Source organism: Mandrillus leucophaeus, unplaced genomic scaffold (genome assembly GCF_000951045.1).
Source record: "Mandrillus leucophaeus isolate KB7577 unplaced genomic scaffold, Mleu.le_1.0 Scaffold448, whole genome shotgun sequence".
Lineage (NCBI taxonomy): Eukaryota > Metazoa > Chordata > Mammalia > Primates > Cercopithecidae > Mandrillus > Mandrillus leucophaeus.
The window spans coordinates 311,407-329,446 of record NW_012104787.1 but is presented as its reverse complement, the minus strand read 5'-3'; the positions used below and the strand labels follow the sequence as shown (position 1 = coordinate 329,446).

Below are 18,040 nucleotides of genomic sequence, written 5' to 3'. Positions count from 1 at the left end.
CCACGCCACAGCTTTTCAATACAGTTTTTAAAAAAGAACAAAAAGACTATGTTAAATCAAATTCACTCTGTTTGAACAAGCAACAATAACAAGAAAAGCATAGTGTGCTATTTTACATTACATCGCCATGTATCCATTGTAATTCACAGGCTAGCTCTAATACATACATTGAAATCTATTTATATTTGTTCTCCTTCAGACAGCTTTGCCTAGAATACTGATCTCCAAACTAAACAACCATTTTGTTTCATTATTTTATCTAAATCAGGGGTTTCCAATCTTTTGGCTTCCTGTGGCCACATTGGAAGAAGAATTGTCTTAGGCCACACATAAAATACACTAACAATAGCTGATGAGTTTAAAAACAAATCGCAACAAAATCTCATTATGTTTAAGAAAGTTTACGAATTTGTGTTCAAAGCTTGTGAGTTGGACAAGCTTGAGCTAAATGAATTAAAAGACATCAATAAAACAATTTCAAAAACAAACAAAAGAAATCATACTAAAATACAAATTTACCTAAAAGAAACGTAAGAAATAGCCCAGGGTAATTTTTTTCTAAAGAATTTGTAGCAGATGTGTGCCATCTATAAATCAAGTGATACTGAAATCAATATGCCACAATGGCTGTATTTCCTGCTATTATTTATCTTCAATTATCAAGAAGTTATTGAAGTTATCATCAGCTCAGTATAGTAGAATAAAAGAATAAAACATAAAGAATGTTTAATCAAGCCCCTCAGCTCAACTATTCATACATTATATTAAATAAAATACTTAATGAAAATTTACTTTGCCTATGTAGCATTTATATATGGAAGAAAAACATTCAAAGTTTAAATTTTTACAATTTAGTTATTTAAGATTTTAACATTTTTTTCATATGACACCTTTCTCCAAGAATGGTGTGTTCTTCCCTACAGGTCTGGGTAGTGATAATGAATAATTAAAATTTCTATATTCTAAATAAGGCTTGGGGTGGGCAATTATAATTCCCATATTTAGAAGCATCAAACAGTTTTAAAAATCATATTGTCCAGTTATGAGAGCAGAATCACGAGAAATAAGCCCATTCTATCCTTCTATTTAACCTAGTATATATTTAACTATTCTGTTTCAATAAACACATTTGTTGAATGTGATCACCTACCCCAATTTACCTTTCTACAATTGTAAATCCTAGACCCAAAGAGGTTAAGTGATTTATCTCAGGGTGAGCAATCACTCTGAAGAATGTGTAAGTTTTCTAAATTACCTCATCCATTGTGTTAACTATTTTACATCAGAAAAAATGAAAACATATTCTCTAGTTCTATGAAAGTATGTAAAATCATGCATTTTGGATTATCAGCTACCATTATCAGCTAAAAATCTATTTATTGAGGACCTACTAATAAACAAAAATTATTCTGCATATTTTTAAATTTCATTTTAAACTTACTGCAAAATAGATATTATTGCCATTTTTAAAGTGAAGAAACTGAAGATCAAAAAGCCCCCTTACATGACTTTTTTAAGATCACTAAGTTAGTAAGTGGTCAACTTGGGATCCAAACCCAAATTTGAGAAGCCCTGGTCCTTCATTTCACTAGATTGTTCCTTTCTAAGCATACCAGATCAGATCTCCTCCACCTACGGGCCACTTCAGCACTAAATGCAAGGTGCCTCTAGTAGGCAGAGACACAAAAACATTAGAATAATTGAACATATAATAAAAGCAAGAAGAAATAAGAGGTAAAATGTAAGCTTATAAAGATATATACAGTAAGACCAGGCGCAAAGGCTCACATCTGTAATCCCAGCACTTTGGAAGGCTGAGGCAAGAGGACTGCTTGAGCCCAAGAGTTCCAGACCACCCTGGGCAACATAGGGAGAGCTCATCTATACAAAAAAAAAATTTTTTTTAATTAGCTGGGCATAGGCTTGGCACGGTGGCTCAAGCCTGTAGTCCCAGCACTTTGGGAGGCCTAGGGGGACAGATCATGAGGTCAGGAGATAACGTGGTAAAACCCCATCTCTACTAAAAATACAAAAATTAGCTGGGTGTAGCGATGCATGCCTGTAATCCTAGCTACTCAGGAGGCTGAGGAAGGAGAATCACTTGAAACTGGGGCGTGGAGGTTGCAGTGAGCCGAGATCACGCCACTGCACTCTATCCTGGTGACAAAAGCTAGACTCCACCTCAAAAAAAAAAAAAATAGCTGGGCATCATGGCACAAACCTGTGTTCCCAGCTACTCGGGAGGCTGAAGTAGGAGGATCGCTTGAGCCCAGCAGATTGAAGCTGCAGTGAGCCTTGATTGCACCATTACACAAAGAAATATGGAAGCGAGCCAGTTAATGGTCAACCTAATTGCCAAATATGTACGTGAGGTCATCTTGGACTGCCCAACCACAACCAAGCCACCAGATGACTGCAGTCACACGAGTGACCCTGTTTATAATTAGAAAAAAAGCCTAGCTGAAGTTAACCCAAATTGTAAAAATTAAGGGCAAATAAATGACTGTTTTATGCCACTATGTTTTTGTTTTTTATTATATTATACCATATTTTATATTACTAATAAATATAATTTTGTGTTTATATATTTTTAAAAAACGATTTTTTCAAAGAACTTATTAAAACAGTTCCATTATTTAAAATAGGCAACAGATTCTTTGGTGAAGTGAATAAATACTTCACCAAAGTTAACATATGAATGGCAAATAAACACATTAAAAAATGGTCAGTATCATTCATTACAGAAATACAAATTGAAACCTCAATGAGATAGTATTACATATCTATTATAATGGCTAAAATAAAAATAACTGACAATTGCAAATGCTGGGTAGGAGGAGAGCAAGTAGAACTCTCAGGAATTTCTAGTAAGAATTTCAAAATGGTACAGGTACTCTTGAAAAACAACTGAGCTGCTTCTTATAAAGTTAAATATGCAGTTAACATATGACCAGCAGTCCCACGCCTAATGGGAGTACCCAAGAGAAATAAAACTATGGTCATACAAAAGTTTATGGAACAAAGGTTAATAGTGACTTTGTTCACAACTGCCCCAAAATGGAAATAACCTCACATTCTTGAATTGGTGAATGGATCAAAAAAAAAAAAAAAAGTGATAGATCGTGCTATGATTTGGATGTGGTTTGTCCTCAACAAAACTCACGTTGAAATTTGATCCCCAACATGGCAGTGTTGGGAGGTGGGACCTAGTGGGAGGTATCTGGGTTATGGAGCTAGATCCCTCATGAATAAATTAATGCTCCTCCTTCAGAGATGACTGAGTTCTCCTTCTCATGGGAATGGAATAGTTACCAAAAGAGCAGGTTGTTTAAAAAAGTCTGGCTTCCTCAGTTTCTGTCTTGCTTCCTCTCTTATCATGTGATCTCTTTATACATGCTTACTCTCCTTCCACTTCCTACCATGAATTGAAGCTGCCTGAGGCCCTCATCAGACGCAGCTGTTCAATCTTGGACTTTTCAGCCACCAGAAGCATGAGCCAAATAACTTCTTTCCCTATGAACTATCCAGTGTCGGGTATTCTGTGATAGCAACACTAAATGGGCTAAGACACATCGATATAATGGAATACTACTCAACATTTAAAAAGAATAAAAATACTACTCAGCAATAAAAAAGAATGAACTACTAATACAGACAATAATATTGATGATCTCAGAAACATTATGGTACGTGAAAAAAGACTCAAAAGGCTACATGCTACGTAATTCAATTTATATGACATTCTGAAACAGTAAAAAAGTGTGACAGAAAGCAGATCAGGAAGTGCCAGGGACAGGAGGTGGGGACAGAATTTGATCATAAGAGGGAACAACAGAATTCTAGAGGGAGGTAAAATTCATCTATAATTTTTGTGGTGGTTACGTGACTAAGTACTTGCCAAAACTCACAGACATCTATGACAAAGTGAGTGAATTTTACGTACGGACATTACTCATCAATAGATCAGATTTACACTGCAACCTCCTATATATTGTGCTTGTACATTTGTATCCCTCTGAGATATATTTAAATTATTTTCCTAAATTTCTAACACTATCAACAAAATCCAGAAAATTCTACTGAAAGATTTGTTAATTGCTTTTCAAATTATCGTCTTGAATCTACAAAATCTAAAAAATTGTAGTTCCAAGCTTCTGTGTTGCTTTCCAACTCCAATCCATATGCCTTATCGCAAAGAAATGACCTAGTTATAAACATCTGAACTAATCCTTTGTAGTCTGACTACACAATTTCTCAGAAGAAAAAGACATAACAAATTAGGTACAAAATATTAACTTAATTACTATAACGGGGAAAAAAATTCCAACGCTAGTAGCACCTCCATTTCTCTTCCTTTCATGCCAGAGGGCCCTAAAACGACATCCCTTTTGAAGAAACACAAACGGCCCCAGCAGTGAAGTCAGTGAAAGGGCACAAGAAGGCTTTCTTCCCTAATGAGGGAAAATAACTATAAACTATTTTCCTGAAATTATATTCCCTTATATAAACACGAGCTCATTGGCTTAGTCTGTTTTCAGACTGTAATTACATGGTAATACCATATGACTTAGGTGATTCAGCTCTTAGAAGTAGTCTCTACATTTAAATGTAGTAGTTAAGAAATTAATTTCAACATATAAAAATATAAAGAAAGTGACTTAATAGACCTAAAGATTATTTTGCAGAAAGAAAAACCCATACTAAAGGCAAACTTTCCCTTCATGCAACAAAAACAAGACATTTGGCAGTCAGAAATAAACAAACTGAAATATCAGTATTGAAGATGGAACCACAAGAAAAGTGAGCAATTATTTATAAGCCTAAATTGTTAAGGGGAAAAATATTTTTAGGAGCAAAATTCCCATGATATAGAAGGAGATTTTACTACAATCAAAGCAAACCCCCAAATCAACTAGAATAGTAGCTATTCTTGGTGATCTCATACGTCTCATACTAAGACGTTTAGGTCACTGATTTCTCTGTTTTCTGCTCAGGAAGGCAATACAGTTATCCAGAGTTTAGGTTTTGGAGTCATACTACTAGGATTCAAAGTAGGCTGTACCACTTGTGAAAAGTGTGACCTTCAGCAAATTAAATTACTTAACATCTCTATAATTCTTAATCTGTAAAACGGTTACAAAAATGGTACTAACATCTCAGAAAGACAGTGTGAAATTCAATGAGATGATCCATGCAAAGTCCTTGGCACAGTACCTGGCATGTAATAAATGACAGCTATTATTACTAACCCCTAAATTATCAATCTTTAGAATGAGTAAGACTCTACTGAAAGATCACCTTTCTCTATGATGTTCCCTGAGTACCCCAAGTAGGAAAGAAAATAATAGACAAATTCAAGAAGTTCTATCCACTTTCTAATCCCTGACCGCTTGCTATCTTCTTGAATGGTACTACTACAACAAATGACAAGAATAATGTTTCATTCATTTTTGTCTTAACACCTAGCACTGCCTTTCAAAGGACATAAAAGGACCCAAATAATGTTATGGTGAAGAAAAAGTTATGACTCTAGACAAAGGGAAAAATCCGAGTTCTAAACAAAGAGTGAAGGGTAGTGAGAGTAGAAAATGAGAGGACGATGGGTATCCTCTCTATAGCATCAAGGGTAATTTAACACTGCCAACTACATTCTTCCCTCACAGAATGTTCCTCAGTTTCCGTAACAGCTCTCTCCCTCTATTCTTCCCCAACTATTCTAAAAGCTTTCTGCACAACTGGATGTTTCCACTTTCTACTCCTTAATTTATGTGTTTCTCAAAGAGAAATGAAATTCAGCTCTTTTTCTCTATACCACTTCCCTTAGCGTTAATTACCATCTCTGAAGTAATGACTCTCAAATCTTCATTTCTAGCTTGTCTAGTTTGAGAGAGCAAGTACTACATGATCATCTTTGCATATAAGATATTAGGTAATGTTTTACCTCAATAACTTTGCAAAAAAATTCAGAGATCGCCTATGTAATATTATGTTTACTTGCTCCCTGAAAATATATAGGAGACTTTGGTTTTCCAAACAGTTGATGCCTTCTAATAGATATATGTCACAACTTTTACAGACTAGAAATAGCAATGATAATCATTCTCCGCATTCCAGATCCAGTTGTTTAACGATAAACTTTTGTGTCTATATTTTAATAAGTTATAGTTAGACTAACTCAGCCTCCCAGTTATTAGAATATCTTTGTTACAGTTCATATAAAAATTTTACTATACACTAGTTTAAATCATAGTTTGGATTTAATACATCAATTTTTTAATATGTAACTGTAAATGAAATATAAGTACATAAATTAAATGGCATAGTTTTTCTACATTAAAATTGATATGCAAAATAATGATGCCACTATGGAGAAATTATCTTGGGGTGTCCCTGGGCCACACTGGAAGAAAAATTGTCTTGGGCCACATATAAAGCACACTAACACTAATGATAGCTGATGAGCTTAAAAATAAAATTTAAAAATCTCAGAATGTTTTAAGAAATTTTATAAGTTTGTGTTGGGCCTCATTCAAAGCTGTCCTGGGCCACCTGTGGCCCATGGGCTGTGGGTTGCACAAACTTGCTCTGTATTAAATATACGGAGATAGAAAACTGTCTTTTGGCAAAGACAGCAGGTTATAAAAATAATTAACTATTTTTCCTAGAGGAATGAAGCCCTACACCTAAAAACAAAGTACAATATTTCATCATTCTTCCTTCAGTATTTTAGGACCTACCGGAGAGATTCGGCCATTCTCCTCAAGTCTTCATTCTGCTGTTTTAAGCGTTCAAGCTTTGCCAGAATCTTGGACAGTTCTCGGCTAGAGTGATCAGGATGGTCATTATCTCGTACCAAGTGACCACCTATATAAAATAGCAAGGTCCCCCAGGCAAAAAGAATGAGCATAATCCAACGCCAGGAACCAGTCCATGGCCGCATTTTCAGATTTTCAACTCACTTCCCTGGAGTCCTGGAGCTCAAAGAATTGAAAACATTGTAACTCTGTTTCTAGTTAGTGCACAGGTGAATAGACTTCTGTTGTTTCAACACATGATGCTTCAGACAAATTATTCTCTCCGGTAGTCCTGTGGTGAATCTTTCAAAGAGATCCTTCTGGTGATATGTGTAGCAAGCTTTATTGTCCTGTACTTCATGGACTCTACATGCTGTGGAAAGAGTAAGAAATGTATTTAAATTATTTAAGATATATAAAACAGCATATGCTGAGATTCTTGGAGTTAAAGGAAACGCATTGGTGTTGACTGGCCAACAAGCTGGAAGATAACCTAACTGCCTAATAACAAGTAAAGGGTAAAAGCTTTAAATCTGTTAATCTGTATATTAAATCAGCCATGTACATTAGTGCTCTACCAGATAACAGACTAATTAGCTCTAAGCCTGAAAGTCCTCAAAGTGCCATCATCACTTTCTTTTCCTTCTTACATAATTATACAATAGCTTATATACGAAGACTTAAAAATTGTATCTTTGAACAATCAATCAAAAACAAAATATACTCAACCACGTATTTTGGGCTAGTATATTCATTATCTCAAGAAAAAACATGTTCCCTGTATGAGTGATTTCATTTCTACCAGTTCTCAACTCCACTCTCCTCCCTCATTGTTCAGCTGCCATCATACCACTTAACTCTGCAGGTGACAGGCAAACTGTCACTTTTAGGATGAATTCTAAAACTGACATGCATATTAGCCAAGTAAAGGTTATCATAGCCATTAACCAGCTGGCAGTCATTCCAAATATCAGAAGCAAAGGTTCAAATGAACCAGGCTAGACTACTGCTTCTTCAAATTTATTAAAAATACCAACAATTACAACAAACATCTAGTACCAGTTATATCCTAGTTACCGTGCATCTTAAACTACAAATGCACATTCTTTTCCAGGCTTGGTTACAGGTATCACTTGTCATTTCTCCATCATTAGGCTTAAAATTCCCTTGGAAACCAAACTATTTTCTCCCCAAAGAGAGAATCTGTAGGCAAAAATATAATTTAAAACCTTTTGACAGGCCAGCCGCCGTAGCTGATATCTGTAATCCCTGCACTTTGGAAAGAGTCAAGGCAGGAGGATTGCTTGGACCCAGAGTTCGAGACCAACCTGGCAAGATGGTGAAACCCCATCTCTATAAAAATTTTTAATTTTAAAAATGTTTTGATAATTTTAAAGCTATAGAACGGAAATTATATGTCTAGACAGAGTTCCATATAAAAAAAGAAGATAGAAAAAACAAGAAATAGTTTCTGTATACAAGACTGAATGTGAGGGCACTTGACCACCAATTAGTGGTAAAAAGATTAGCAGAAAACATGGAGAAGAGGCTTCAAAAATCAGAGCACAGGGCCACTATTTTTCCACTTTTGCACCTTAAATCTCAATTGTTTTTAAAACACCAAATATTCAAAGAGAAGAAAATCTCTTCAAATGGTTGTCCTAGAAACACTCTACTTCCTTCCCATTTACTCCTACACCATTTACCTTAATGTTACTGATTTACAATGGCAAAAACAATGAAAAAGATTGTACTTGCTGAGAACTGTTTGAAAACCAAATTAAAAAGGAATAATCTAAGTAAAAAGTTGTCTGTTGTTTTAATAACTATTCTTAAATCTATCAAAAACACTCTTTTTATTGACTCCATTGTTCATCCCATTCCTTTCTTAAAACTCTCAAATCCCCACTCCTCTAAACTCAGGTATCCCCTACTTTTCATCTTATGTAAAAAAAACACACAGATATCCAGGGCTCTGTGACTTAAAAACCAAATAAAAAAAAACTCATTCTGATGGCATAAGAAATTGATTCAATTCAGTAAGTCAGCCAAAAAATGTAAGTATTAGTATTTCAATTAATAATTTTGTGACAACATATGCAACACTGTAAAATGTTACTATACTTATGTGCTGAAACTATACTATATCCTAGTTAATTCCAAGCTATTTTATAAACCATTTTATAAACCATTAATTTATAAGACATTAAATTACTATATTATACATCAATATTGATAATACTTGAGTTGTAAAAAGCAATACATTATTATAGGAGCAAAATATGGTCATTTTCTAAATTAATAGCATCATTTGAACTATGTTTTTGGAGAGACTGTTTCTCATGATTTCTTTTTGTCTTTGCCAGTATTTTTTAAATCCCCGGTTTTGGGGTCAACAAAACCAAGTTAAGCTGAAAAACAAGTAGTTTTCTATGCAATTTTCCTCTGCAAGGTTTAAAAGAACAAGGTTTAAAAAGAACAAGTACAGAATTTTTTCCCTATCTACTAACTACAATGCTTACTTACTTATGGTTACTTACTTATGGTTACTGTTTATTGTCTGAACCATGCTTGCTAAAATATAAACGCCATAATTTTTGTTCATTGTGTTCACTGATGTATCCCAGGCACTAAAGAACGGTATTTGACACTTAGTTGGCACTAATGAATACAGCTTAAACTGCATTTATGCCCTACTTAAGACGGTAAATGGCAATGCAGAAAGTGAGAGAATGCTATTATAAGGAAATGGTTCAAAAATAAGGTCATTAATAAACTTTCATATTTATTATTGTCAACATATATCTTATAAAGACATTCCTTGGTTGATTAAATTTAATTGGCCTAAAAGACCAAGAGGGTCCTTTTTTTTTTTTTTTTTTTTGAATCTCGCTCTGTCTCCAGGCTGGAGTACAGTGGCACAATCTTGGCTCACTGCAACCTCCACCTCCAGGGTTCAAGAGATTCTCCTGTCTCAGCCTCCTGAGTAGCTGGGATTACAGGTGTCTGCCATGGTGCGCCTGGCTCATTTTTTATATATTTAGTAAAGATGGAATGTCACCATTTTGTCAGGCTGGTCTCAAACTCCTGACCTCAGGTGATCCGCCTGCCTCAGCCTCCCAAAGTGTAGGGATTACAGGTATGAGCCACCACATCCAGCCAAAAGAGTCTTATGGTTTGCCTTTTAACCATCAAAAACTAATGTATCTTATTTTCTTCATTTAGAAGACTCACTTTGCAAAGACAACGATATGACTGAAGAAAGTATGTACAGCCTTTGATATGAAAGCCAATCAACTTACTTGTGAAAGTATTAGTAAAAATAGTTCAAATTAGTAAAAAAATTTAAAAATTAATTACACATATCAGCTAATTTCTGACTAAAATTTATATAGCAGTGTTGAGATTTGTTCTCAGAGTGGGCTTTCTTTTCAAGAATTTATAAATTTATTACTACTAAAGACTCACATAGTACTCTTCTTCTGCAAAATACCAAATGAACTGAAATGTGCCAGGATTCTTTTTGCAAATTTATTTAATTAGTGATATCACCTTTTTTTTTTTTTTAACAGAAAAGTTGGCTGGGCACAGTGGCTCACGCCTGTAATCCCAGCACTTCGGGAGGCTGAGGCGGGTGGATCACAAGGTCAGGAGTTCAAGACCAGCCTGGCCAAGATGGTGAAACCCTATCTCTACTAAAAATACAAAAATTAGCCAGGCATGGTGGTGGGTGCCTGTAATCCCAACTACTCGGGAGGCTGAGGCAGAGAATTGCTTGAACCTGGGAGGCAGAGGTTGCAGTGAGCAGAGATCGCAACACCGCACTCCACCCTGGGCGACAGAGCAAGGCTCTGTCTCAAAAAAAAAAAAAAAAAAAAAAAAAAGAGAGAGAGAGGGAGACAAAATCTCGGCATGTTGCCTACGCTACATTGATACCACTTTTTTAAGGTACTAAGGTATTTAAATGTTTCATTTCTTTTGGTATTTACAGAGATTCTTTGGATAATATTTGTTTAATGTCTCTGGAACAATAAATATATTTGATTTTTCAAAGTACTTTTTCTGAATCTGGAAGCTAGAGTGTAATATCAGTAAGATAAGGAGACTTAATAGAGTTGCTATGAGCCTTAAATAAGGTTAACATTATATAAACCACTTATAATGCTTGGCACATAAGAAGTGCTCCAAAAAAAGTAATTTTATTTTAATGCTGACAAGACATAGAAATTAAAAGTATGGGTGCTAGAATCAGCAGTGTCTAGACTGGAGTCTCAGTTCTGCTACATCACAGCTAGGTAACCTCACTGAACAATCTGTAAACTGGAGATAATAAATACCACCTCTCCTAGAGAATACTGGAAAAGGCTTAAATAAAATAATCATCAACAGGGAAGCACCTCAGCTCACGATGCAGCAAATTATTATGTGGTATATATTGATGTTGTTACATTATTTTACAGACCCATTTATGATTATTTATATAATTAATATGCCACATGCTGTTGTAGGCAGCTTCTGAAATGGCTGCCAACTATCTCTGTGTCCACTATTCATGTCCTTGTATCATCTCCTCCTCTGGAGTGTTGGCTGGACCTAATGACTTGTTTCTTACATAGAATACGGTAAAAGTGACAGAATTTCACTTCCAAGGTAAGGTTACAAAAGACTGGAGCTTCTGTGTCTTGCTCACATTGTCCCTGCTTGCTTATTCTGACGATACAAGCTACCATACTGTGAGCCATCATGCAGAGAGGCCCATGTGGAAAGGAACTGAGGGCAGCCTTTAGACAACAGTCAACAAAGATTTCAAGTGCTCAGTCCTAAGACCACAAGCACCTCACAAGGTTGTTGAATCCCGCCAATGACCATGTGAATGTGAGCAAGCTTAGAAATGCACCCTCACCAGTCAAGCCTCAACACAGCTGTAGCTTTGGTCCACATCTTGAATGCAGGCTTTTTAAAGACCCTCACCTAGGAGATGGAGCTTAGCCAGAGGATCCAGCTAAACCATCCCCAAATTCTGACCAACAGATAATAAATTGTTGCTTTAAGCCACTGAGTCTAAAGGTAATTTGTTATGTAGCAATAAATAATTAATACATATGTCTACTTTCACTAGAAGGTTAAAAGCCTGATCTTCACTTCATGTGTTATTTTCCGTCTCTAGCAAGTTGTAGAACGCCTTGGGCACAGAATAGGCATTCAAGATGCAGGACAGAACTGAATATTAATCACGTTTCCTTATGTATTCTGCTAATACCTCTTATGCATATCATAAAACAAAACTCAATTTACAGCAAATAAGAGATTTAACAGATACAATTACAATTATTGGTTTATACTAATATCAGAGGTAAAAAAGCATATTTATTAATAGCTGCTAAACAGAGTTCCATCTCCAGCCATGAAAGAATAACTACTACTAGTTTAGCCTCATATATAAACTAGAAAACTTTAAAAAACATATTTAGAAAAACTGTTTTCAGATATTGGGCAAAGGTCAAAGAAGACTGATGTCTGAGAGAAAGTTAACAATAAAAGTAAGCCCTATAATCACTTCACCCTTCGGCCTAGAAGCATTTGCTGAACACCAGCACAGAAAGAAAGAACCCAAACAAATCACAGCCATCTTCCTCAGGTGAGAAGACAAAGACCAAAGTGCAGGGAATTTAAGGTAGGTGGAATTTGCAGGTCATTATACTAAAGAGGAGGTAGATACTCAGAAGGAAAGCTCCAAATTTTGCATAGGAGATCCTTTGAGTCTTTGGCAGGAAACTAAGTTATAGTAAGAATTCATGAAGCTTGCAAAGGACAATTATCAGAAAGAGAAAAATTGAATACTGGGTAGCTAAAAGCTGAACACACCTCAAAGATTAGGCAAAGTTGGGAGACCTATGAGTTCCAACCAGGTACAATAAAAATACCACAGAGAAAACCTGCAGCATTCAGTAAAAATCCAAGAAATAGAACACCTTAGAAATGAGAATTAAGCAAGCAGGAATCAGAAAATGTTTTCTGTAAAGGGCAAGATAAATATCTTAGGCTATGCGAGGCATATACTGTCTCTGTCACATATACTTCTTAATTTTTATTTTTGTTTCTTTATAACCTTTTAAAAATGTAAAATCCATTCTTAGCTCACGGACTATACAAAAACGGGCTGTGGACCAGATATGGCTCATAAACCAAAGTCTACTGACTCCAGTTATAGAATAAAAGCTATGCCAACAAGAGCCCTAACAAAGCTTAAAAACAAGCTACAAAAGGATCAGTGTAATCCAAAAGTAAATTATCTGCCTGTCAAAATAAAACTCAACAATCTTCAAAGAAAGATAAGAAAATACAAACAATCAAAAATAGAAGGTACATATTATCAAAAGTTACAAAGAATACGAAGAGAGGTCATGCTGTGATGCAGGCATCCAAAGACCTGCTAAAAGCTAAGGATGGAGCTGGAACATTGAGGAAACACTCCAGCACCCCAGTCTCCAAACCAAGAATGAAAAAGCAGCAAGCAGTCCACTACTGCAGGAATTTCAAGTTTCTGATTCAGTGAATTTAACTATTACAATGACAACAAAAAAACAAATCCAACTCAAGTCACTGTTGGACTGACTCAATCTCTGCCCCATCCCAATCCACACATGCACAAACATCATCAAAGAAGAAGGGTACCCATTTCTGAGCATAAATACTATCCACCTCAATCTTTGTTGCCCTTTACCTAAAATGTCTGGCATGCAACAAAAAACAATTTTTTATGTGTGTGTGTGTATATATATATATATATACACACACATAAAAATATATATATATACACACACATAAAAAAATATATATATATACACACACATAAAAATATATATATATATACTTATAATGAATCAGATATTTGACCTATCAGACAGAAAACTTAGAATAATTGTAATTTATGTATTAAAGGATCTCATGGTAAATATGAACAAAATACAAAAACAGATAAGAGATTCAGCAAAAAACAAATGCTAAATGAACATAAAAATGAAATGTCAGAAAAATCTTCAACAGAATTATCAGAAGATTAGACAAAGCTAAAAACAAATCAGTGAGCTTGAAGAGAGGTAAACAGATATTATTCAAAATGAAACCCAAAAAGAAGAAACAGACTGAAATTTAAAACAAAACAAAACAAAACAAAACAGGAATTTTAAAGTTGTAGTATAATATCCAATGATCTAGTGCAGGTGTAACTGGAGTTTTGTGAAGAAAACAAGAACAGAGAGGAAAATATACTTAAAGAGATGTTAGCTGGGAATTTTCCAAAGTAAAAAAATGATAAAACACCACAGCTCAAAGAAATGCAGAGAATTGCTAGTAGGGCAAACTTAAAATGTAGACAAAAACCTGCTTAAAAAAAAAAAAAAAACAAGCTGAAAGAGAAAAATTTTTCAGGTAGTTAGAAAAAAAGAAGTATTACATACAGAGAAAAAAAAAAGGGAACACACTACATGTAATACAGAAGGCCAGTCAAAAAAACAATGGGGCATCATCTTTAAAATACCAAGAGGGGAAAAACGGCAACTGAGCATTCTAGATCCAGTGAAAATACCTTTCACTGGATAAAATGAAGGCAAAACAAGGGCAAATAAAGACAAAATCAACACTCTTCCAGGAAAAAAAAAAAAGTTAAAAAATATTCTGTGCCAGCAAAACTGTACTATAAAAAATGTTAAATGAAATTTTTCAAGGAGTATGATACCAGATAAAAATGCAGATCTGCACACACAAAAATAGCACCAGAAATGGTGAAATCTAAAAATTCAGAGATATTTTCGCTTAATTTAACCACATTAAAAGTTAAAAAGCTGTTAAACTCAAAATGGCAATAATGTATCACTGGGTTTATAATATATGTAGATGTAAAACATATGACAAAATATAAAAAAGATGAGAGGGAGGAAATGGAAGTGCACAGAAGTCAAGTTCTCACTACACATGAACTGATATATTATTTGAAGGTAGACTAATAATTATGTATATAGTAAGACCCAGAGCTACACTGTCTGCTTTAATAGCTACTATTAAATTAGAACTATTTAAATTAGAATTAAAATTAAAAATTTATTTCCCCAGCCTGAGTAACACAGTGAGACCCTGTCTCTATAAATAAATTAAAAACTGGTGGTGCACGCCTACAGTCCCAACTCCTTGGGAGGCTGAGGTGGGAGGATCACTAGAGCCCAGGAGGCTGAGGCTGCAGGGAGCCGTGATCGCACCATTCTACTCCAGCATGGGAGACAGAGCAAGACCCTGTCTGGGGAAAAAAGAAACAAAATGTATTTCCTCAGGCACAATAGGCCACATTTTGATTGCTCAATAGCCACTTGTGTCTAGTGGTTACCATTATGAATGGTGTAGATACAGAGCATTTCCAACATCAGATGGCATTTCCCCAAAGCGACAAGTAGTTTTTATTAAATAAAATCAAAAGGTATAGCAAAGAAAAAGCCAGTGGTGAAGATAAAATGGAATTTTAAAATGAAAGTATAATTCACAACAGAAAACAGAGAAGAGAAAGTTCCTGAGAAGACCAGGAAAAGTTTCACAGCTGCAGGAGAGAAGGGAGCATATTTGAAGTATTAATAAAATAAATGACAATGAGCTGCAGTCTCTATTCTTCAGGATGGTCACTTTGGAAGCATTCTCTACTATGCTACCAGTAAGTAACTGACCTCCTAAATAATATACTTCATTTAGTGCAGTCATTCATGTTATATAAGTTTTATTTATTTTTTAAATATGCGGCATGGTTCTTATCAACATTTATAATGGAAAGCAACTGGAAGAAATCTACCACACATTTTACCTAAATCTACACAACACGATGATCCATTCACTTATATGTTCAAAAACTACTCATTCAGTTTCTATTACATAAAATACACTACATATCCTAGGCATTGAGGATGTAGCAGTGAACAAGACAGACACAAATCCCTGCCTTCAATAGGTATTATAGTAGATTCTAATTGCAAAGTGAAGTAATGCCACTAAAACAAACAACCAAAAAGGAAAAAAAGCCTCTTCTTACAGCAACTAACATTCTGAGTGATGCAGCAGAAATTGAATATAAACTATTCCACAAATAATTGCATTTTTTGCTATCATTTTATTGTTTAAGCATAAAATTGAACACTGCCACCTGCACACCACAAAATGTTATAATACTATAATTTGAAAATCAAAATATATGTACAGTGTCAGAATAAAACATGGCAAATTTATTGTTGTAATCTTCAAATCCTTATGTATTACAGAATGTTTAAAATTATATATATAAACAGATGATCATTACGTCAAGATTTTACCGCAGAGCTGAAACTAAGCTACTTTCAAAGTTTTATCACAAACATTTAGCACCTTTGTAAGATCCAACCATACTGAAAAAAAAATCTTCAGAAGTGGAACCAAGTCTCTACAGTCTCTATTAAATTTACAATGATTACAATAACTGTGTTGCCACTGTTGTGACCATTACCATCATCACAACTCCCCCAAAAAATAAGCAGGCTAGGATGTGTTGTCTTTTTCTTTTTTATAATTCAACATTCTTTTAAACATTTTTACATACAAGAAGTTTGTGTGTATATATATGTAATATATACAACTTGATGAGCTTGCAAAGTAGACACCTGTGAACTCATCACCACAATCTATGCCATAAACCTATTCATCATGTGCAAGAGTTTTCTCCCACTCTTATTTACTATTACTAATTTGTGTGTTTGTAGTAAGAACGCTTTACATAAGACCTATCCTCTTAGGAAATTTTTAACCATACAATACAGTACTGTTAACTATAGGCACCATGCTGTACAACAGATTTCTGAGACTTATCTTTATAACCAAAACTCTGTACCCTTTGACTAATACTTCCTCATTTCTCCCTCCTACATTTCCTAAAGATAGATATAGCTCAATTATTCCATTAGACATAACAAAAAATGCAGTACCATTTATAATACGATCAAACTGACACTTCTTAAGTCTAACAAGAAAATGAACAATGGCCACATTTGGCATATGACTGTGTGAAAAGGATGTCTCCAAGAATCACATTCAAGTAGCTTGACTTTGATGCTAAGGCCAGAAGATGAGTATGCGACAATCTGCTGAAGAACCAAACAACTAAAAGCCTGGCCTGTTGTGCTATGAGCCATGTCAAAGGAGGGTTGTCTTTTAAACTCAAAAATAATTCAGCACTTATTTAAATAATATAAATATGTGTACTCTACGCAAAGGGTAATATGGCATTATATATCAAATATTTACATACATATGCCCTTTGACAAGAAATTCCACTCGCAAGAATTTATGCTAAGATGCATTTTAATATGTAAACAAAATGCATTCACATATTCATTGCATCATTGTCTGCAATAGCACTAAACCGGAAAAACAACATAATTGCCCATCAACAGAAGTATGGTTGAATAAATTATTATTTTGCCAAAAATATATATTTTATACTATGATGCCAACAAGAAGGAAAATGTAACCCATAACCAGGAAGAAAATCAGTCCATCTAAACAGATCCAGAAAACAGCAATAACAATGATGACAGCAGACGAAACAAGTAGCAAAGATTTAAAAGAAAAAATGTTGAAAATAGAAAACAACAACAAAAATATATAACTTGTAGAACAAAAAATACCATGTAGATGATCTCCAAATTAACAATGGCTCAACTTAATTTTTCAACTTTATGATTGTACAAAAGCAATATATATTCAGTAGGAACTATTCTCTGAGTAACACTACAACCATTTTCTTCTTCACTTTCAGTAAAGTATTCAATAAATGACGAAATATTCAAAACTTTACTATAAAATAGTTTTTGTGTTAAGTGATTTTTGTCCAACTGTAGGCTAATATAATTGTTATGGGCACATTTAAGGTAGGCTATGCTATGATGTTCAGATTAGGTGTATTAAACATATTGCAACTCACGATATTTTCAACTTATGATGGGTTCATCAGGACACACAATGATCTTGTTAAAAAGAGCCTGGTATCTCCTGCCTTCTCTTGCCCCCTTTCTCTTGTTCCCTCTCTTGCCATGTGATACACTGCTCCCCCTTTGCCTTCCACCATGACAGGAAGTTTCCTGAGGCTCTCACCCAGAAGTAGATGCTGGCACTATGCTTCTCCTACAGACTGCAAAGCTGGGAACCAAGTAAATCTTTTTTTTTTTTTTTTTTTTTTT

At 34.7% G+C, this 18,040-nt stretch overlaps 1 protein-coding gene across 5 annotated transcripts in view; it reads right to left on the bottom strand.

Moving 5' to 3' along the window:
• The window catches only part of FUT8 (fucosyltransferase 8 (alpha (1,6) fucosyltransferase)), a 337,429-nt gene that overhangs the window by 170,717 nt on the left and 148,672 nt on the right, over window positions 1-18,040 (bottom strand). For 3 of the 5 annotated variants that reach the window (XM_011994214.1, XM_011994216.1, XM_011994215.1), the window contains one exon: window positions 6,738-7,167. The exons of the other annotated variants lie outside the window; for them this stretch is intronic. In XM_011994214.1, coding sequence (XP_011849604.1) covers window positions 6,738-6,940 — 203 coding nt within the window. In that variant the 5' untranslated portion in view covers window positions 6,941-7,167. The remainder of the gene's footprint in view (window positions 1-6,737; window positions 7,168-18,040) is intronic. 5 annotated transcript variants of the gene reach the window in all.